The following is a 23,696-nucleotide window of genomic DNA, read 5'->3' as shown; positions in this document are numbered from 1 at the left end:
AATATTAAAATAAGGTGACACTTCCCTGTATAAAATCTCCTTTTTCATCAACCTTGATCAAGGGTCGAGGATCATTGGACCTGGGTGGGACTAGAAGCAAAGGGTCAGATTCATTGACTAAGTCATAGTGAGTCGATGCCAACAACTACTATGATCGTTCCAAGTCTTCTTCTTCTTTTCTTTTTTCCTTAAACAACTATACATTCCAGAACACAACTGATTCATTGACTCACCAACAATACACATGGGGCAATGAATCTATGCCGGCCACAAATACTATTATCTTTCTTAATCTTCTTCTTTTACTTTTTCCTTAAGGCTCCGTTTCTTTTGACGTAAAATTGGACGTAAAATTTGTTTTATGTACAAATTTTACAACATAAAAGAAATTTTACGTCCATTTTTTTACGTCGAGAGCCTAAACAACTATAGATTGCAGAACACAAGTGATTAATTGACATAGTCATCAGAAAAATATATACCACCAGCCAGCATATGCTCGTCTTCTGATTGGATTATGATCGGGTCTAAATTTAAAAAATAAAAGATTATAAATAAAACCTATAGAGGAACTTTCCGTTCACCTTCCTTCTTCATTCTTCATAGGTTAATTGAAGCATCTTCAATGGCTTATAACCAAATATATATCATCCTTGCCATTGCTACAACCGTACTTCCAGCGGTCACTCTGGCAACGGAATTCATAGCCGGAGATGGGCGAGGGTGGTGGACACTTGGCTTTGATTATGAAGCTTGGGCAAAGGGCTTGGATTTCTGGGTCGGAGATATGCTGGGTAATTTAGCCAACTGTTTTTTTTTTTCTTGAAATGGAAAAATAGAGGGAAAAAAGACCAAAATAATCCTTTTTTTGGGGATTTGCTTGGCAATATGGCGGAAGCCATTTCGCAGCCCACGTTCGTAGGAGAGAAGAGCCACATAGGCTCATTTTTGGCAGATTTTGTCTTATTCATTTAATTCATCTAAGGTGGCTGTGTTGCCTACAGGAAAGTGAATCCCAAATTGGCTTTCCATGAAATTGCCTAGCAAATCCCTTTTTTCTTAAAAAAAACACATATTGTAAATGCTTTGGTGTAATTTCAGATGTGTGGATTTAGTTATTACTTAGGGCCACGTTTGGATACACACAAGATTTAGATTTGGATTTCTCACATTTGCAGTTGAGATTTAGAACTAGATCAGATCCTCAAATTTCCAAATCAGCTACAGTAGTGGGAAAAAAAATCAGATTATCAAATCTGTTCTGCAAGACATTATTTGGAAATCAATATTTGTGGCAATTACCTTCACCCTCGCTGCTCTCGACCTTGCTGCTGCAGCAGCTAAATATCCAACATCCCTCCCTCTCTTCCTCTCTCTCGCTCTCTCTCTTACAGAGCATCAGGATGATTGATGTATTTTTGTTCCAAAACTCAAATCCAAATCCAAATACAAAAACATAAGGTATCCAAACGTGGCCTAAAGATATAAGAAGTTTTACAGAATTTTTTTCCCCTAAGAAATGATAGGGAGAGGTCTTTTAACCCTTCTCCCCATCACTTCTGCACTTTTTCCTTTGCGGGAAATTGAAAAGAAAAAAGAAAAAACGCTGAGAACGGCATTTGGCAAAACTTCCTTCAAATGCCTTTTTTTTTTCTTTTTTCTTTTCTCGGAACGAAGTGCAATACTGCAATCACTCCTCCAATTTATACTTTGGTGAAAACATAATGTGAAACATTGAAGAACAAGGCAGCCCTATTCTATAAGAAGGGATTTGCTAGACAATTTATCAGAAAGCCATTTCGCGGCTGGCTTTTGCATGTGAGAGCTATTAGAGATTAAAATCAGATCTTAAATTGATTGGGGTGGATTTAGCAATTATTTAGACTAGGTAACTAAGTAATTATGGTAGATTAGGTAGCGTGGATAAATTAACAGTTGGCTAACTTTAGTAGTTAGGATTTCCATCTTTCTCACTTATCATAGTTACAATTATCTCTTTCCCCTCAGTGTTGTATATATATAGCTCTTTATAATCCTCCAAGAATAATAGAAATCTCTTAATTTTATCAGGCTTTTGCATGTGAGAGCAGCCACCTCAGATGAAGTAAATAAATAAGACAAAATCTGCCAAAAGTCAACATGCGTGACTGTTCTCACATGCAAAAGCCATCCGCGAAATGGCTTTATGTGAAATTGCCTAGCAAGTCCCCTATAATAAATGGTGCCTTTGGTCAGGAAATATTACTTGCTTTTCTATTCAAAAATCAAAATTTATAACTAATGGTTTCAAATGAATTCCTTGGCAGTTTTTAAATACCCAATTGGAAATTACAACTTCTTCAAAGGGTCCGGCTTCCATAGCTCCACCGAAAATGAAGTAATTACACTTGCAACCGGCGGAGAGAGGTGGTACATATGTGGATTAAGACAGCATTGTATAAAAGGCCTGAAGCTCATTATTAATGTGAAATCGGCCTTGAAAGCTCGAGCTAACACCCCTAGCTTGGCAACTTGGATTGTAACATGTGGATTTCAAGTACTCATGGTGGCAATAGTTGAATTCACACTGATGGTCATGGCTTGATATTGGAGTATCATGAACTTAAATTTTGTTCCTACATATATAGGGCCTCATTCTTCTGTAATTAATGATCATTAACTTGTTTTTCTTTTATTTCATTAAATTATATGTCTCATTTGTTAATTTTCAGTATTGTAACCAATTTTACTTGGGGGATTGATATATTTGACATGCCCCCATTGTAAATTTTTCAAAGAAACAATTGGGTAACTGACATGCCCCCATTGTGATTTTTCAAAGAAACAATTGGGTTACATCTCTCTCTCTCTCTCTCTCTCTCTCTCTCTCTCTCTCTCTCTCTCTCTCTCCACATTCGAACGTTGAAGATATTTGATTGAAGGGATAGGTGTTGCAGATGATAAGTGTTGTTTCTAGGTGTCTTTCTAGGTGTCCCAATAACAGATGAGACTGTTAGTTGGATAAACCTCCTTAGGGATTGAGATGGTTTGAGATAAGTGTGTTAGCAGAAGTAAAGTCTAAGAAGTGTTACGTAGAGAGGTTGTTTGGGTGATATTATGAGTTTTTTAATGAGAAATTGACTCCTAATTTTACGGAAGGAGGATTGGGCTTTTCCTTGAAGCAAGCCTAAAGGAAACTTCTGATCGATAATGCCGTGTATTAAGCAGTATGCAGGAGAACTCCACAAGACACCATCAACTACTGACCGAGCTTCAATCTTCACAATATCACCACCATGGATACTAAGTACGCATCGAGAGATCTGGGGCGTGATAAAAGAGAGGCATCGGCAAATAGCTCTGTCAATCGACAAAATGATACTCATTATACATCACATGGAGAAACTATCCAAACCCATGCAATGCGGTTGGATTTTCGTTGATTCATTGGACGAGACCTGCCTGAGTGTATTTATCGAGAGGAGAAGTTCTTTCTTATCACCAGACTCCTGTCGATCAAAAATAATGATAGCTTCTTTCCACGTTGAAGGACCAGCTCTTCAATGGCATAGATGGATGGAGAAGTTGTGTGGTGGCAGACTAGGGTGCATTTGCGCAAGCAATGGAAGTATGTTTCGGACCTACGGAGTATGATGATCCGATAGTCGCATTAGCTAAGTTGAGACAAGTCTCCAATGTACAAGACTAAGTTGAATCTTTAGCTAATCGTTTGAAGGGTCTAAGTGAAGCTTTCATGATCAGTTGCTTTGTAGGAGGGCTTAAGAACGATATTTGGTTAGATGTTAAATTGTTTTGACCTACTTCTTTATTGGCTACCATTAGACTTGCTCGGTTACAAGAAGAAAAAATCAGAGTTTGTGACAAAATCAGGTAGATTCCAGCATGATTATCCCCAAATCACCCCACCTACACGACTTACTCTGGCCCAAATTCGAGGAAAGGCTACCCAAGGATTTTGCTACAATCATGGTTTTAAAATTTGGTTTCGGTACCGGTTTCAGGCCCCGCCGAAATCGAAACTTCGACCGAAATTTTGAAATTTCGGCCGAAATCCGGCGAAATGATAAAAACATTATTTTATTTGATACCAAATTTAGGCCGTAATTTTGGTAATTTCGGTCGAAATGTCGGTAAAATATTAAATTAATTAAAAAATAGGTTTTTTGGTGAAATTTTGACCGAAATTCTGAAATTTCAGACGAAATAAAATACCGTTTCAGGTATGTTACATTTCAGTGTCGGTCTTGACCGAAACCCAAAATTTCGGATTTCGGTTGAAATTTAAAACCATGGCAACAATTATGTAAGCCCAATGGTTCAACCCTCTGCATTTCCAAGCTTGTTTTGATGATTCCAAACACAAGTGATTTATATTAGTAATGTGTTTGCTCTTAAGTTGTAGATTTTCATATATGTTTTGAGCAAATCAAGAGAGTTTGGATCAAGGCAAATTGGAGCTTAAATGGAGCATTCATCAATCTTATATGGAGTGTTAAAGTTGATCCAAGGAGTCAAGGGCTTGATGTGAAGAATCAAGTTGAAGATCTACTGTTTCAAGTGCCTTAGATTGTATAAGTCCATTCCCTTAGAAATAGGTTATTTATATGCTCAAAGGAAAGATAAAAGAGGTTTTAAAACATGATAAATTATAAGATAAAGGACCATGGACCCTTGCCCAAAAGATCTCATTGAAAATCCTAAGCATGTGCAAATTGTATTGGGCCGGTCGACCGACCCCTCTCCGATAGACCGAGATTGGCTTGCTGTTGAAAAAAAAAAAAAAAAAAAAACTTCTAGAAGCCTCTTGCCGGTCGAACAAGTAGGACCTGTCAACCGTGCCTGGCAAATTTTCTAGCCATTAGAACTCCAACGGCTACCTTGGTGGAGTGGAGTCGGCCTTAGTATGGATCTAAGGACCGAACCACTATAAAATCCTAGTGCACTCTATTCTCTCTCTGTCTCTCTATTTTTGCATTACTTGTGCATTATGTTTTTATCTTCCGTTGTGCATATTTTTCAATGGGAAATGATTTCAGCACTTCAATGTTTTGATAAGCATGCGCTCACTTGTTTGTCACGTAGTATTTAAAGGGTTTTAAAGAGCTTTTTGAGAACCGTTATTTCCTCTTACATCCCTTTAAATGCTACACGACGAACAAGTGGAGCGCATGTTTATCAAAACACTAGAGCGCAGAAATCATTTCCCTTTTCAATTTGCTCATTTGTTTTAATTTCTTAATTAACAAGGGCAAAAAAAATTGTTACCTAATCCCACCCCCTTCCTTCTCTTGGGTTGCCTGGTGAGATTTAAAATTTGACGAAAGGTTCTCTGCGATACATAGGTGCAAGACACAAAACCTTTATTTGATGGAGGGTTATGTCCAGAAGAAGTGAAGGAGAAAGAAACTCGGAATATTGATGCTAACTTGGAGGGCCAATCTTCGAAGGGAGGGGGAATGATGCTTACTTGTGCTACATGGATGTTAAATAGGTGTTGTAGATAAATGTTGCTTCTAGGTGTCCAAACAAGAGATGAGTCTATTGGTTTGGGATATTTCTCCTAGAGATTGAGTTTTGGTTTGGGATGAGTGTGTGAGTAGAAGTAGGAGTCTAAGAAGTGTTACGTAAAGTGGTTGATTGAGTGATATTAGGAATTCTGTTTTTAATGAAAGGAGGATTGGGCTTTCCCTTGAAGCAAGCCTAAACATCACCATAGCTCCGATTCGGAGAAAGCTTGTATCGATATTCATTTTCTACCGAATGTTATTCCGTCATTTGCCTTATTTAGAGTACTCTCTCATTTGGACCACCTCTGTTTTGTCAAAGACAAACCCTAATTAGACACTTTTTTATTTGACAATTGAAAGGTTTTTAGGAATAGTAGAAGACACTAGCAGCTGACTATAAAAGAGTAAATTAAAGAGTGGGGAGTGTCATTAATGAAACAAAGGAGTGTTGTCTGGGTATTTGCATGGGCAGCCTTCCAAACGAGTTTCTGCAAGGGCGCCCTTCAGTTTAGTATTCCTCTTAAACTAATAGGTATTTAGTAATTTTGAAGCCGTCTCCAATCCAACAGATGTTTCCCTTCAGTTTAGCATTCCCCCCTAAACTAATAGGTAAGCCGTATAGAGAATAACAGAAAGCTTAAGAGCATCTTTAGATGCTTACCAAAATCAGTCCTTATTTTGCAAATAAGATCTATGGAGTTGGTCCCTCTTTCCACAACACTAAAAATTATTCGCATATAATCTTACTACTGGGATTTGCTAGGGACCATTGCAGAAGGCATTTTGCAGACTGGCTGCTGCATGAGAGAGAAGTCACCTCAGATGGATTAAATGAATAAGACAAAATCTGAGGCAATGTGGAAACTCTACGATGCAACAGCCAGCCCACGAGATGTCTTCTGCGATGGTCCCTAGCAAAGGCATTTAATGCCTTCCAAAGATGTCTTCATGCCCCATCAACAAATAAGATCAAATTAAAACATAATAGCACTGTGAGATCATTATTATCTATTAATTTTTAAGCTCAAACTCTATACCTAATAAGAATTTAGTCATAAAAACATCTATTTTTCACAAAAATATAGTAAACAAAAACGGCTAACCCAGGTAATCAAGTAAAACATGTGAATCATCCTTCAACCATGCTTCTGATTAAATACAAAAGGCCCTGAAAAATAGCTACAGATTACAGTTCACTTGAAAGGGAGGAAGAAAAATAGAACAGCTAAAGGAGTTCATTGCAATGTAAAAATTTAGTGAACCAGAACAGTAACTATCCCTTGTTTGTATACTTTTGGGCTTTGAAAACCCTCTGTTTTGAAAATCCAACCTTCAATAGAAACTTCAGAATATCGGCATCAGCAACAAGAGCGGTGCTGTCAGGATGACGGCGGTCAGAAGAATCCAGTGTTCTAACAGTATCAAAGGCATCAGTCTGTGTTCAGAAGTAAATTCAGACGAGCCGATGAGGATAGGTGAGCAAACAAGAAATAACTGAATATACGAAAAAATCTACCCATATAATCGTAGAAACAACTGAATGAAAAATGGGGTCAAATCCAAATTGTAGTAGCAAATAAAAAGCATATAGAACTTACATCTCGGGTAAAGGCCACCTCCATATGGAGCAACTCCTTGCCTTGTCTGCAAAAGATGAACCAGTGCAAGAGAGAATTAACATAAAAATTTAACTCATTATGAAACACATGTTAAATCAAATATGTGATTACTATCAAATAAACACAAAAAACAACCAGTAGCTTCAAAGATCAAGCATAATGCATGGAATGGCAGAGAGAATCATAAAAGGTTTGAACCATGTCGACAGCTTTAAGGAAGGGGTTTAGGAGACGATCTTCTTAATGGTGGTCTCTTCGATAAAAGAACACATTAATGGTCCAAAAGGGTTTCTGAATATGTAAAGTTCCATTTATGCTCATTTAAAGTTTGGTTTTTTGGGTTTGGAAGATTTTTCATGCAAAATAGTCGACTATATGTTGTTGAAAATTGCATTGCAGTGTGGGTATTTGTATTTTGGATTAGGACTTCTACAAAATCCTAAGAGAAGCAATGTAATAATAACAAGCTTAAAATAACTGTCATAACAGACAAGTTGATACAGTTCTCAGCAAAGACCATAATTTACATTTTTCTTTTTCTTTTCCACTGTAAAATACGCGCTATTTATACAGTTCTAATGCGTTTTATTAATCTAACCATTCAAAAAATGGATTTTATTAATCTATTTATATTTATCAATAATTGACGCTTTTATGAACTCATTTTCATATGAAAACATGATTTATGTATCACCATGTCGAAGTATCAGTTTTTATGGTGCCTCCCCATGTAAAAACTGGAGCCAGCCATGTTTTACACCAACACACGTCAAAAATTACCAATATTTCCTGTGTCTTTTACTGAAGCACTTAAAGGTGAGGATGACGCAGGACTACAAATGATGTGTGATCTCCCGCAATAAAGAGGCTCAAGATTACCATTCAAAATAAATAAATAAACAGGCTCAATATCAATTAAATATGAGATATCCAAACTGAAATCTGAAAATTTATGGACTGTTTTAGTCAAAAAAATGGACAACTACAGATGAAAACAGTCTGCCTTTAATATAAAATCCGAAACAGATGTAATTCATTTTTGTATAATGGTATTGAATATTCAAAGTAGTCTCAGGTGTAAAAGGGACAAATTGGACAGGTCTAAGATATGAACAGTTCTCAGTTGTAGACTTTTTTAACAAAGAAAATTTCAGAATAAAGTTTCAGGCGGAAATAAATTAGCTCTGAATTTATATAAGTGAACTGTCACAGATCTGTATAGGTAACAGAGTTTTAAACATAAATGTAAACAAATCTGTAAAAAACTAAGATATATGGGTGAATATACTTGTGACAAATCTTATCAAGGGCTGAACTGAAATCTGGACAGTTGACGCTGGACAGAATTATTTTTAAAAAATCTGCAAAAGGTCTGTAGTAAAACACAACACATCTGGAATTTAACTCTGCAACAAAACTCTGTTACAGATCTAAAATAGTTATTTTGAAGCATGTTTAAATCAGGTTTTGGGGTGAATTAGGACAGGCTGGAATCTAAAAGAGATAGGATAGAGGACTTGTCTAGATCTGGGTGATTGCAGGCCAGATTTTAGTAGAATAGGGGTTTGAAGGTTAAAGGGTGGGATTTCAGTGGTTTAAGGTTGCCGCAAGTGTTAGGATCTAGTGGGAAAGGTTTATACAGAGGTATGGTTTGAGTCGTAGGCTATTTTGAAAAGGCTACAGATCGGAGGCTTCATAGCAGTCGTGGGGGTGAAGATACGTGAGATTTCTGAGTAGGTATAGGAGGGCTTGAGAATGGTCAAAGGTTTGCGCGGGTGAGGGGTGGTTATGGTGGTCGACGGGTTGGAGGGAGGCTGTAGCTAGAGGTCGACAGACTCGGTCAGCAAGGCTTTAGCAGATAACGGATCTGTTGTGATTCAATCATCTTAGCAGCCATTTGACTTTTTTTTCCTATAGGACTATTGAAAATGTATTATTTTCTTTTATTAGCATTTTATTTAGCCTAGATATAGGGGATGTCCACATCACCTATGGCCCACCATACCATTTTTCCCATGGCCTACCTTCCTCACCTTTTTTGTGAGGCCTACCATCACTTAGCCTAAAGCCCTTACATTACCCATTAAAAATATGGGTTTACTATTTTTTAGTAATCCCAAACTGACTATTTAAGTAGAAGATGTTGACTTGATATTTTTAGTAAGAATAGACTTACTATTTTTAATAAATACAAGGCGAAAGACCCTCGGTCCCCATATAAAAAACTTAAAAAGAGGAAGCCTTACAAGAATCTTGAAGAAGCCCCTCCCTCCCTATTCTCCCTTGTTACATCCTATATTCATTCCCTTTCAAATCCATCTTTCCCTGAATCTAGCTTTCTCGAACATTTCCCATCCCGTTCCACATTCCTTTACCTAATATTTCCTAGATCATATTAGCTTCTCCATCACCTTGCCTTGGCCCTAGTGCCGACCACTGCACCATAGACACCCGTAAGTATTATATAAGCCATAGGTTAGATTATTTCACAAATCTGATTTTTATCGTACATTATTTGAGATCTAATATATTTTTCGTGGCCAGATGTTTTGATTTTCATCATACATTATCTGGGATCTATTATATTTTTCATAGCCAGCTGTTTTGTTATAGATTTGACATATGGAGCCTACATGGGCTAAGTTAATTACTATTTGATGAATGAATGCACACGGTTATCATTTCCTACAAAATCTTGGCTGTAATTGAATCATATGAGATATTTCATATGATGTTAGGAACGCATACTGTAGTTTTTTTTTTATTGAATTAGAAGTCATATTATACTCCTAAACTCTCAGAAGTCAACCTGCAAACCCTAGGTCCGCAACAAAGTAGTATCAAAGCTGCAGATCCCAAGTTCTATTCCCCATTCCTTTGAGTCATTGTGTGGCCATCGACTGGGTTTTGAGAGGAACAAGGTAGTCACTAATCAGCACCATCGGGAGATCATTTCTACAGCATGGGGCTTCTAGTGACCACGTTCCTCTGTTGCAATTGGTTCATGATTGGATTCATTCATCATACACGCTTTTGGAGATATGCCTGGGCTTACCAACATTGCTTCATTACGTTCGGGAGTTTACGACATGGACATCCAGACGACGGAGATGTACTGTGGATTTCACTGATAATGTCACGTTCGTTGGAGAGATCATTTACTAATCGGTTGTTCGTGGATGGATGTAGTGCATCTACGATGACTTCGCAACGATGCAGAACAAGGAGTTCTTCCTAAATGAGGGTACCTGATGTTATCCAGTCATCTTAGAAATCGTTAGATTTATTCCTCAGCCATTAAAAATATAGACTTACTATTTTTAGTAAATACGAGGCAAAAAACCCTCAACCCCGACATAAAAAAGATCAAAGGGAGGAAGCCCTAGAAGAATCTTGAAAAAAATGTAAAAAAAAAAAGCCCCTCTTGTTCAAGGTACACCCTCCCCCCTCTCTCCCCTACTTTCTCCTCTCCTCCCCTCTTCGACTATTCCATATCCCTCTTCACCCTTCTTACATCATGCATTCATCATTCCCTTTCTCCCTTCTTACATACTACATTCATTTTCCTACATTTTTCTATTTTTCACATTTTCTAGTTGGATTTATAAATCGTTCCATCTTTTCTCGTTTTTCACCCTTCCCGGATGGTTTTATAAATTGCTCCATCTTTTTCACCTTTTTCACTCTTCCTGCTTGGGTTTATAAATTGTATTCTTTTTCCCCTTATCTTTTCTTGTCCCGATCTTCATTCCCCTTTTTTTTATCTCGATCTTTTCTGGATCTTGTTCTTTTCTTTCTTTGATATGGATATGATGAATCTTTCCTTCTTTTCCTGATCTTGATCTTTCTAGATCTTGAACCCTTTTTTCATCATCTCTCCTTAACTTCGCTACGATCAGCCCCTCTTTCCCTCAATATAACTTTCTTGAACCTTTCCCATCATGTTTTACATTCCCATACCTAATCTTTCCTAGACCCTATTATTTCTCCATCACCTTGCCTTTGACCCCATTGCCACCATAGCTAGTTGCAAGTACTATATGAGCCATAGATTAGATTAATTCACAAATCTGATTTTTATAGTACAATATTTGAGATATATTATATTTCTTCCCGTAGCCAGCTGGTTGTTACTATTTGATGAGTGAATGCACATGGTTATGATTTCCTATAAAATCTTGGTTGTAATTGAATTTTATAGGATGTTTAATATGATGTTAGGAATGCATATTGTTGTTTTTTTATAAAATTAGAACACATATTATGCTCCTAAATTCACAGAAGTCAACCTGCAAACCCTAGGTTTGCACCAGGTTCGTAAAGAAAATAAAGAAAGTTGGCTAAGGAGAGGAGAAGAAAGGGGATTGGGCGGGCGGGGGGGGGGGGGGGGGGGGGGGGGGTTAGAGAAAGCATGAAAAGAATTTAGTGTACACTCACAAGCAAGCAAAGGATCTCCGGAGCAAAAGCTGGCAACCGAGCAAGAAGTTCAATCTCATTCAACTAAGTTGCAAACGCCATCGGAGAGGGGGGAAGTTCAGTCCCATTCAAGTTCAAAAGGATCCAAACAGTAACGGCCAGGATTTGGGCACAACAGCTGGATCCCAACCGTGTCCACTAGATACATATACTAAGGTCCGAAATTATTTCGGATCATGAGCCAGACGTTGCCAGAAAATTGAAAGGAGTGTCCTAGATCAGAATGGAGCATGCCAATGTACAAAAATACCCTTCATAATTGCGTTGAATTACAGTTTTTAATTGTTTCATTTATGTTTATTCATAAGAAGTATTTTTGTGATATTATAGAAGGATAATCAAAACAACAAACAACATTTCATTTCCCCACTTTTTGTTTCGATGGAGATTCTCCTCTATAAAATTTCTTCCCACCTCTAACCCCAAGCCCTAACTGTGTACAATGTAAGTAGGACCTCGGACACTCCCATGGACGGCCCAATTCAAAATGGATAGCGACCCAAACTTAGAAAGCGGGTTCCAAAAAGGACGTAACCAATAAGAAATCTCAACGAATCGTGACCAAGACATAAGTTGATCTGATTCGAAGTGATTCCTAATAATGATGTTTCCAAATTCAAAACATGTTAATCCTACTTGTAGTTGCATAAGACAACCTCATTTTCTCCAAACTCAAAACATTAAAAAATCTTCAGGCTCTAATCTCTACCAATAGGAAATTGACAAGTGTCCAAATACTCTTTCAACTTACTAAATAATACCAATATTCTTATTTTTACATGAACTTTCCAAGTAATCCTACTATAACTCGTCTCATTACTTCTACAACTAGGACTCCTGTGAAAACATGGAAAATGATTGTGGCTCATCCTTCAATTAAGCAAAATCACCTTATGTCAAGTGTTTGATGAGATATAGCCACTATTGATAATGGCACTCCCACAATAAGAATGCCACAAAGTAATATTTGCACCTGGACTTGATAATGACACCCTGATGATAAAATTGTCTAAATTTGATAACAACACCCCTCAAGGAATCTCCCATGTAGTAGTAGAACCACCTCCATCCCCATGCCATCTAATGGGTAGGGCTCTAAAGTTTGGTCGCCTGGACGTTAGTTGGAATGCCGTTACCCAATCCCTACGAGGGGAGCATGGTTTAAGAGTATAGGCCATTTCCAAGATGTATTACGTAATACAACTTGGATGTTTAGGTTGACGATACAAAGAATGAAGTATGGGCCCGTTTGGATACCTCATATATTGTATTTGGATTTGGAATTGAGTTTTGAATACAAAATGAATAGATCCGGCAGCTCGTTTTGAGAGAGAGAGAGAGAGAGAGAGAGAGAGAGAGTACTTCCTATGGAGAGGAGAGGTTGAGAGGCAAAGAGGGTGAAGGAAACTCCCAGATCTGTGGATTTCCAATTTCTTATTTGCACAGCTTATTTGGAAATCTGATTTTTTTTCACTGACTGTTGCTGAATTGGAAATCCAAGAATTTGATTGGATCCAAATTACAATGCAAAAAGGGCTGCAAATGTGAGAAATCCAAATCAAAATCTTCTCTGCATCCAAACGGGCCCTATATGCATTTCCTAATGCATAAATCAATACAAAAAAAAATGGAATTTGATACTTTAAACCAGTGTTTAAAAATGCGGATGTGACGCGGAATGCGAACAAGAAAAATCCTTGTCAACTCGGCACGAATGCGGCCAAGAACGCAATTGACGCGGTCATAACTCGGGAGAGTCAAAGAAGTTTTTATTGACTCTACAAGGCAAAACGCGGAACGCGGATGTGTGCAACGCGGAACACGGCCAAGAAAAATCCTTGTCGACTCGGGGGAGTTCCTTGTCGTGTCAAGGAGTTTTTAAACACTGCTTTAAACCATGGTGTGCATCTGCGCCATCTAGTATGTTATGACCTATCCAACGAACTACTAATGTTATTTCTCCTTTTCAATATGTAGGTCTCAACAAGAACACCAAAACCGACACAAAACTATTGAAATGTTGCCATTTCCATTCCCATCGAGACAATACAAAAACAAAAACGCATACCAAAACAAAAATAGTAAGTGCATTATTTTCATACTCCATCAGTACGTGTCACATATAGTTATATGTGTGTGTGTGTGTGTGTGTGTGTGTGTGAGAGAGAGAGAGAGAGAGAGAGAGAATTACATGTGAAATGTGGTGTATGTACTATGTATACATATTCATATGAATTACATGTGAAATATAGTGTGTACTGAATTATCAAACATGCGTGACAAAACATGTCATGTCACTAGGCGCTCGATGTTATTGAACTATTATGGATGATTGCCTTGTTTATATAATGATTTCTAAGTGTGTATTTGTGCTTATTCTAGCATTTCCTGAAGTTTCATCTTTAAATTCTATCATTTGCATATTTTTCATAGGTTTCCGTGATTTTACAAGATTTCCACTGAAATTTCCAACCAAAACCGAAAAATTTCCATTTCCGTGGGTCCGAATCCGAAGCCGAAACCGAAATTTAAAACCTTGATTTTAAACTGGACCTTCGGGAAATGCTAGATACGCACAATACATACTTTAAAATCATCACATAAGCAAGAAAACCATCCATAATGGATCAATCACATCGAACACCAAATGACGTGCGTTGTCGCATATTTTTTGAATAATAAAGTCAATAAAGAAGTACAATGTAACAAAGTATAAGAAAGTACAACGACTAGTTGTGTTGCATGAGTTCTTTGCCCCTCTATGCCGAATCCATGTCGACACATTTCAACACACGAATCGGACATGGATTAGAGTGGAACACATCTGGATTCTTGTCGTAGCCGCGTCCCACATGAATCATGTTTTTTCAAGCAAATCCAACACATTATTGACTTTTAAAATGTGAATCTTTTATATTTTCCCTTTAAACGCTTTTTCTTCCTAACTTCTTTTTATAAAAGCACATCCCATCCTCTCTTAATAAAAACCCTAACGCCTCGACTCTATACCCTCGAAAATCAACCCCCTTCCCCTTTATTCTTCAACTCTCTTAATAAAAACCCTAATGTCTCGACCCTCCACCCTCAAATTTTTCATAAATATATATATATATATATATATATATATATATATATATATATTATTGTTTATCATGGATTCAATCATTTTTATTCAATCAATAAAAATGATTGAGTCCATGATCCTTCTTTTTTGGGTTTGCCGAATCCAGCACCTCGAATCTGCGTCAGATCCCGACACGCAAATACAAATCCATGCAACACAAACGACTAGGCATCCCTCTAAGAACCCCAACTCTACGTCAATACTACATAGAGTTATAAGGTGGTATTGGTCCCATGCCGATCTAACATTTGGTATGCAGTCCAACGATGCTACCAACCAAATATCATTCTCTAAATTAATGAAATGAAATGAAAAGCAAAGTAAAATGGCTAAAAAAATATTTCCCCTTTTTGTGCTCAGTCCCTACAATGGCGAGAGCCTCATGCACTAGGCCGCCCTTTCTATGTGCTCAGTCATAAACTCGTTATTTGTATGACCCACAACTAGGAAATTCTCGTGACTCTTTACATTGAAACGAACGGTATGCTCACATTCGATTCAACTAGGATGAACCACAAAGCATGTTGACAAATATAAAAAAATCTTAAATGGTTTTCTACCTTCGCTATTGGTATTGGCATCACTATTTGCATCATTTACATATGAATGACAATTTATCTACAAATGCAACAAATCAAAGGAAAGATGGACACAACGTTGGCGATGACGGGTTTCAGCCTAAAACTTTTAAGTATGTTACTTTATTTTTTTCGATTTACAGCATATTAAGATAGGATTTTTTTGTTTTGAAAAAAAAAATAGTTTTATACGCTGTAAATCGGAACATCTTTCCATTTTTTTTATGTAGTTTCGACCATTTCAGTCGAAATTTTGAACGAAATAATGAAGTGGAATGAATCCTTGAGATTTCGTTTCGTTGGGGACAGAAAAAGAAACATTTATGTTGTTTTGTGTCGGTTTCGATGAAAATTTAAAACCACATGGGTCTTAAGATCAATGGTGAGAGCTCCAATATGAAAGTGGCATGAAGATTTTGTGAGGAAAAGGAGTAAATTATTATCAAAAAGCATGTCCATGGAATGGCGTGGGGTAGTAAAAAGTTAGCTAGAGTTGGCTCAAGCATAGGATCCATTAGTCAAGTCGAAGTTGAGATTATATTAGGTTAAGCGTGGGTGCATTATGTTTTGGAGATGGATCCAATTGCTAAGGAGGGAATAAAAAGAGTCTCTGTGTTATTTTGGTATCCCATTTTCTATTCTTCTTTTTTATGAATGAAATATCTTAATGTTCCTATTGAGTGATAGTGTATTTTTAATAATAAAAATAACAAAAAAACTTATATACTAAACATGTTTTGAATGTGTTAAATTCTCGCACGAGAAAAAAAGGGCAGTGATAAATCGCCCCCCATCTGAAAGTACCCGATGGTGTTGAGGGAATCTCAAGCGGGGAGAGAGTGTCGTACCCTCTCAAAGAAGGATCGTAAAATAGAGCGGGTGAGTCTGAGAAGAAGAGAGGGTTTGGGCGACTGGAAGTGTATCCGATGTAAGTTCAGGAACTTTAGGAGACGGTCGGAATGCCGAGAGTGTGCTAAGATCTGGTTAGGCTTGGATTTCAACTTCCCTGGGTGAATAGGAGTGCTATTGCTGATGATGGCAGCGGTCTCAGACCGGAGAAGGAGGATTCCGGAGAAGTGGCTGTAGATTTTTTTTCCTGAAGTCGTCTGATGGGATCTCGTTTAATCTCGAGTCTATTCCCCTGAAATCGATAGGAAATGCTGATTTTTCTTTGTGGGGAAGAATCAGACAGGGCTAGAGTGGTGATTTGGATGCGCTGGAAAGTTGGCTTTGTCGCAAAGCTGGGCTGAGATCGTCGACAGTATACAAGATTGATCCCCTTGAGGTGATGATTTTCGCACCTTTGGGGGCTAATAAGGTTCAAGTGAAAGCGGTGTGGTTGTCTACGACTAATTCCCCTTTTACTGCGCTTCTTCCATGGGATGAAAAGTTCCCAAAGGAAGGCTCTATGTGCTGGTGGAGAATCACAAGGGTTCCACCCTAAGCATGGCGTGAAGATAATTTCAGAAGAATTGGTGAGCGAGTAGGGAAATTTTTGGATCTTGATTCCTCGTGTTCGGCTTGAGCTGGATATGTGTCGGCTTTGGTACTGATTTCAACGGCGGGAGATATTGGTTCGGGAATCTCCATGCAATCAAACCTCGATGGCTCTATTAGATGGATTAAACTTTAGAGATGATCATGGAAGTTTAACTCCTCGGAATCATGTTCCTCTTCTCAATCGTCGGCTGACTTATATTGTGTGATGATGAAGGGGATTTGGGAGTCTTGTCAGGAAATTTGGATGTGAGCTCGGGGGAGGAAGATGATGGGCCGTCGGAGATTTGTGCGGTTGGGGAAGAAGATCTGGGGCAGGATAGCAGAAGTTGCTATCGTATACCACCTCCAGCGCATGATAGGCTAAATTGCACTGGCGGTCTTTTCAATTTTCAATCGGTTGGGTCGCCAGTTGGATACAGGTGGAGGAGTGTATGTGGTATTGATAATTCTTTCTCTAATAGGGTGGGGCCTTTATCGATTATAGACTCTTTTGAGCGTATTTTAATCGCGACTTCTCCGAGGCAGGCTAGAAAGGATTCTTTGAGTGGACCAAGGTCCAGGGACTTTGATTTTGGGTCTGGGTTTTTATATATGAGCCCATATGGTAATATGGCTATGCGTGAATATAATGGGGGGATGGTGAATAGCCCAGCCCAAGTTTTTAGTAATAGGTGGGACCGTTGGCATCTAGAAGATAGTCTGGATGCATCTCTCAGCGAGGAGGACTGGAGAGATGTCCATTTCGATTCGAATGAAAACCTAGATAGTCTGGAGGTGGATGTTACATCTCCGTCCCAGGGCGAAGATTGGTCTGGAAGGCTTGGATCTCACCGTCCTGGATGGAGAAACTTGAAAGATATTGTTACCACCCTAGGCTTTGAGTCGATTGAGTCAGAAGCAAACCCTGTTATTATGCCATTGAATCCGCAGGGAGTTATTGGGTTTAAAGTGTCTCTTGATAATTCGGCATCGATGGTGGCGGGCTCCGTCTATTATCTGATCCTGCCTATGTATAGAGACAGCTTAAATGCGAAGTGCTTGACCGGTCAAACTCCAAGAATGGCTTTTCTAGAAGACTTCCTGAGAAGCAGGTATCTATGCAGCATGGGGTTGGGTGCCTTTCAGTTGAAGAGTGGCAGATCCAGGTTAAAGCAACTCATTTGGGGGTGTGCTATGATGATGGGAAGGATCCGATAGAACCCTCCTGGGATCTTACTTCTCCTTGCTCCCTCAGCTCTCTTGTAAATATAAGTGAAATCCGGTCTGAGTACGAAGGAGCTGAGGTCCTTCATCAGAAGGTACGCTCCCTGATCCATCTTTAGTTGGTCATGTTTTTCCTTCACCTTTGGTTGATGTGCAGGGTACTCAGCCGGGCATTTCATCTCCATCTCTGTTTGAGTCCTGGGCTCCGAGAATTCCAGTCCATACTCTCTATTGTTGAATCAAAGGTTATCATCTAATAAGGTATGGGAAGGTTCTAGAGAAGAAGCTATTGAGTTTTTTGTAAATCACTCTATTGCAGTTGGCAAGAGACTGGGCCTGGTATATGCAGGTATGGGTGAGATGCTAAAATCAGCCTTGGAAATTGCAGAACTGAGAGACTATGATAACCATTCTAATAGGCTGATTCGATCTGAAGAAAAAGGGAGAAGAAATGTCGAGAATTAGAAAGATTGAAGTCTGATATTTTGTATGATGGGGGGATTGTTGGTGAGACTGGTGCTCTTACAAAGCCTAGTGGGCGACAATCCAGTGTAAGGAAGGGGAGGGGGACTCTAGAAAGGGTATCCCACGATGATTGTGTCTTGGAATGTTAATGGCTTGGGCTCTTAGGAGAAGAGAATTCAAGTTAAAAAGTTAGTGAAGGAAATAAAGCCGAACCTGTTTTGCATCAAGGAGACTAAGTTGGAAGACATTAATTGAAGGGTTATTAGGAGCTTGGGGGCTAGTTCGGAGTGGGATTTCTCATTTTTGAAATCATCGGGTGCTTTTGGGGGTATTCTGATCGCTTGGGATGAAAAATTTTGGCTTAAACAAGAGGAATGGAGAGGTAGATTCTCCATTTCTGTAGCTCTTAGAAGGATGGATGATAAATCGATGTGGTTGTTCTCTGGAGTGTATGCTCCTATTCTTAGATCGGAGAACAGGTTATTGTGGGAGGAGTTGAGTTCTGTTAGGGCCCTATGCGCTTATCCTTGGTGTCTTGGGGGTGACTTTAACGAAATCAGAGCAATGGGTGACAGATTGGGATGCATCAGATCGAACCATAATATGAGGTCCTTTGCTGACTTCATTGTTGAGTTTGAGCTAGTAGACCTTCCTCTTTCGGGGGCTTCCTTCACATGGTGTCGTGGTCAGAGTAGAAGTCATATTGATCACTTCCTTATTTGCCATGGATGGCTTGATTTAACTCCTGAGATTCTTCAGGAAGCCTTGCCTGTCTCTGATCATAGCCCTCTAATCCTTGATCCTAGATTGGAGTCATGGAGGCCGCCTCCTTTCAGATTTGAATTATCGTGGCTTTGCATTCCTAATATGGTGGAAAAAATTGGTGATTGGTGGTGGTCTGCTTCTGCAGAAGGTCCAGCTGATGTTTTGATTGGCCTAAAATTGAGGTATGTGAAGAAAAAGTTGAAAGAGTGGGTTGGGGAGCGGAAGCGGCAATATGATGGAAGGAATCTTTGGATTGAGAATCGCATGGTAGAGCTGACTGCCTTAGAGGAAAGTGGCCTTGGTGACGAAGTGGAGTGGGAAGAATTGGGAAGGTTAAAAGAAGAGCATAAAAGTGTGCTTCTTCAAGAGGAGATTTCTTGGCGTCAAAAATCTAGAGTAAAGTGGCTCTCGGAAGGGGACAAAAATACGGCATATTTTCACGTTGTGGCTAGTGCTAGAAGGAGGAAAAACAGAATAAAGTCGCTTAATGTCAAAGGAAATATGGTGAATAGTAAAGAAGAGATTTCTAAAGCTATCTTAGATTTCTATTCTTCTCTATACTCATCAGAGAACATGGTTCGACCCATTCCCGAGGAGTTGAGTTTTCTAACCTATCATTAGAAGAGTGTTTGAGCTTGGAAAAACCTTTTGGGGAGGAAGAGATAGAAGGAGGATTATTTTCTATGGGTAAGGATAAGGCTCCTAGGCCCGATGGCTTTTGTTTAGCGTTCTTCCAATCGTGCTGGACATATGTGAAGCCTGACATTTTACAGTTCTTTAATGAATTCTATGATGGATTGTCTCTGGATGCGACTTTTATTACCCTTATTCCTAAGGTGGAGGGGGCCTCAAAAGTCTCGGAATACCATCCCATTAGCTTGGTGGGATGTTCGTATAAATTGTTGGCAAAAGTTTTGGCAGATAGACTGAAACGTGTGCTTCCATTAGTCATCTCGGATAGTAAAAGCACTTTCGTTAGCAAGAGGCAAATACTGGATTGTTCTCTCATTGCGAATGAAGCAATTGACTCCTATCAAAAATCTAGAAAAGGTGGTGTCATATGTAAACTGGATAGCTTAAGATAGAGTTGAGTGAGACTGTTTGGACTACCTTTTTGGGAGGATGGGTTTTGGTAGCCGGTGGCGAGGATGGATCAGAGAGTGTGTTTCCTCTGCTTGGTTCTCTATTCTGATTAATGGATCCCCTAGAGGTTTTTTTAAATCATCTAGAGGTTTAAGGCAGGGGGATCCCCTTTCTCCCTTTCTGTTTGTTATAATTGCCGAGACTCTGAGCAAGTTAATAAAAAAGGGTAATAATTTGGGACTCTTTGAAGGTTTCAAGATCGGCCGTGACTCTGTGGAAGTGTCATTACTCCAATTTGCAGATGATACCCTTCTCTTTTGTGCTCCTGTGGAATATCAGATTTTGAACTTAAAAGCCACTCTCAGATGCTATGAAATGATTTCAGGTCAGAGAACCAACTTCCAGAAATCTAGGTTGTATGCTTTGAACTCTTCACAAGATGATTTTGTGGTTTTGCCCGAATCTTGGGTTGTAAGGTGGAGGCCCTGCCATCTTATCTTGGTATTCCCCTAGGAGTTGGGAGACCCAATAAAGTATTATGGGAGCCCATTGTTGAAAGAATCAAGAGAAGATTAGAAACTTGGAAAAGGAATTTAGTATCTAAAGGAGGTCGGCTAACACTTGTTAAAGGGGTGTTAGGAAACATCCATTATTTACTTCCTATCTCTTTTCAAGTGCCCTGGGAGTGTAGTGCTGATGAATGAGCAAATTCAGAGAAGATTTCTACGGGGGGGGGGGGGGGGGGGGGTCAAAGGATAAGAAAGGAATTCCATTAATTAAATGGGAATCTGTTTGCTTTCCATTTGATAAGGGGGGGCTGGGAATTAGAAGAGTTAGAGACTTCAATCATGCTTTTTTGGGAAAATGGTTATGGCGGTTTGGGGTAGAGGAATCTTCATTATGGGTGAAAGTGATAGGGAGTAAATAAGGTTTCTAGGCTGGTAAATGGGGCTCGATGGACTTATATAACAAAAAGTCGCTAATGGTGTGACGGGACATTCATATGTTGAGTTACCTTTTTTATGTTGGCATTCGATATAAAGTTTACTCCGGGGACCATATTAGATTTTGGGTTGATGCGTGGTGCTCAAGTGAACCTCATATGGCTTTGTTCCCTGACTTATATGCGGTCGCTTCTCGGAAGAGGCATTAGTTGGTGAATGCTTTGAGCGGGGGGCAGCACTGTGAATTGGGTGCCGAGTTTTAGAAGGATTTTTTTCGATAGGGAGTTGGATTCAGTTTCCCAGTTTTTAAAGTTGATTGGGGGATGCTACATCAAAAGATCTAGATGTGATAAGAGAGTATGGATTTGGAATTCATCTGGCATCTTTTCTGTTAAGTCCTTCTATCATCATCTTGTGCCCGACAGTGCACCCTTTATCTCAGCCAAGGTAAGGAAATTTCATTGTCCTAGAGTTAGTTTCTTTGGGTGGGTGGTGGTTCATGGCCGGATCCAAACGATTGACTTTCTTTGGAAACGGGGCATGTCGCTCGTGGACCATTGCCCCTTATGTTTAGAAGATGGTGAATCTATTAACCATATATTTATCCACTGTAAGGTGGCTAGAGAGGTGTGGAGCCGCATTCTTGTGCGGTTTGGAATATGTTGGGTTTTTGCTCGGTCTATCCCTGATTTAATGACTTACTGGGAGAGTATCCCTTGGAAGATAAAAGGGAAGGCGTTATGGAATATTTGTCTTCTTTCCACATGGTGGGTTATTTGGAATGAGAGAAACTCTAGAGTCTTTATTGGGGTGGCCAAATCTCCATATTGGCTCTATATCAAAGTAATTGCTCTTTCTATTGCTTGGGCGAAGAGCCTTTCATTGTTTCAATTTGTCTCGGCCTTTGATTTATGGGAGGGATGGCAAATAGTGTGCAATGAAAGGGAAGCTAGATCTTGAATCATTGAACGTTGGGGGCCTCTGTCGGTGGATCGTCTCAAGTTCAATTTTGACAGGTCCAGTTTGGGCAATCCAGGGCCGGCAGGCATTGGAGGTCTATGTAGAGACTCTTTTGGGTTGGTTTTATGGTCCTTCTCTGGCCCTATTGGAGTTGGTGATACAACTGAGGCGGAGGTTAAAGCGATGTATCAAGGAATTATAAAAATTGAAAAGGCTCTTTATAGTAAGACAATTGTAGAGGGTGATTCTAAAAATATGGTGCGGTGGCTTTCAGGTTCGGCGGTTCCCCCTTGGAGATTTTCCTCTTTTTTTTAGGAAATTGAGGATTTAACTCAAGGATCCTCTATTGTATTTAATCATGTAAGGAAATCTGCTAATTCTGAAGCAGACTCTCTAGCTAGGGATGGTGTGGTTAGGGGGAGGTTGGAATGGTTTGATTTCCTTCCCCCCTGATTTCTTGGTTTATTTTGTATCTATTCTTTCATGTTTGTTCCTTTGAGGACCTTCTCGATTCTCTTTATTAATTCATTCTTTTACCATTTCAAATATATATATATATATATATATATATATATATATAACATAAAATGCAGAAAAAAAATTAAAAAAAAAAGTTAATTTCATGAATGTACAGGACAAACCTGGAATGAGGTAGAAGGGTAAGCCATGCCTGATACACCAATACAAGAACACCGAGTTACAATTCAAACTCTCAGAAATCCAATGTCAAATACAATTTAAGAACCACATAAAGCCAAAAAATACCTGCATAGCCAGCACCTGGCTGGTGATAATATGGGAGAGAAGCCCCAGCCATGCTATGTGACAATGTGCTATAACTAAAATAGCAAAAGCAAAAATCACATTATATATAAATTAACACAATCTTCTGAAACAATATGCATGCATACAAAAGAAAATGCATAAAAGCCATGTGTCAACTTCTGCCAGTTAAACAAGAAACCTTGAGCCTGCAGCCGGAAAAGAAGCGTCAAGACGAGCACGAGGATACCCTCTTGGATCAGAATAAAGCGCATCATCTCCCTGCAGCTTCCAAAATGAATGTAAGAGCATTCCAAGCAGGTAGCGCCAAAGACTGCATTTAATTACAAATATTTTGAAATTACCAGTGCCGACAAAGGGCGCTTGCCACTTGGTAAGGTGTGCATAAAATCTTGAGGAGAGGAGCCTGCCACAACAACCCTAGCATCTTTAATTCAAACACGTCCACAAGCGCTGTCTTGTATTGCGGAATACATTTAAACTCTACTAGTGCTAAAATCATTGAAGGTGCTTGAAAAAAAGTCAGTGAACCACTGGCACATCTGCCCATGTGGCACCCAAACAGCATACGAGCAAATAGATATGCAGAATGGAGATAACATCTGTCTATTCCTCCTACTTGAAATGCCGAGTGAAAGACTACCTTAGACAGCATTTCAACTTAATTGCAGAATTTTATTTTTATTTTT

General features: G+C 39.0%; 1 protein-coding gene and 1 long non-coding RNA gene across 2 annotated transcripts in view; one reads left to right on the top strand and one right to left on the bottom strand.

The window, feature by feature from the left end:
- The first annotated feature begins 541 nt into the window (after positions 1 to 541).
- On the top strand, positions 542 to 2,789 carry LOC143887411 (uncharacterized). The gene is made up of 2 exons (XR_013254163.1): positions 542 to 794; positions 2,307 to 2,789. It is a non-coding gene; the product is annotated as an uncharacterized LOC143887411 (long non-coding RNA).
- Positions 2,790 to 6,550: 3,761 nt separating this feature from the next.
- LOC143887515 (uncharacterized) overlaps positions 6,551 to 23,696 on the bottom strand; it is a 32,615-nt gene continuing 15,469 nt past the window's right edge. Inside the window, exons 7-12 of the mRNA XM_077391597.1 lie at positions 23,352 to 23,413; positions 23,189 to 23,268; positions 22,990 to 23,063; positions 22,866 to 22,894; positions 7,106 to 7,151; positions 6,551 to 6,942 (exon numbers count right to left, since the gene is read on the bottom strand). Coding sequence (XP_077247712.1) covers positions 6,938 to 6,942; positions 7,106 to 7,151; positions 22,866 to 22,894; positions 22,990 to 23,063; positions 23,189 to 23,268; positions 23,352 to 23,413 — 296 coding nt within the window. The 3' untranslated portion in view covers positions 6,551 to 6,937. The remainder of the gene's footprint in view (positions 6,943 to 7,105; positions 7,152 to 22,865; positions 22,895 to 22,989; positions 23,064 to 23,188; positions 23,269 to 23,351; positions 23,414 to 23,696) is intronic.

The sequence above is a fragment of the Tasmannia lanceolata genome, unplaced genomic scaffold (genome assembly GCF_043159265.1).
Source record: "Tasmannia lanceolata isolate RefF3 unplaced genomic scaffold, GAP_Taslan_0.1 ptg000012l, whole genome shotgun sequence".
NCBI classification, from domain to species: Eukaryota; Viridiplantae; Streptophyta; class Magnoliopsida; order Canellales; family Winteraceae; genus Tasmannia; species Tasmannia lanceolata.
Note: the sequence above shows the minus strand (reverse complement) of the source record. Positions and strands in the feature narration are given on the sequence as shown.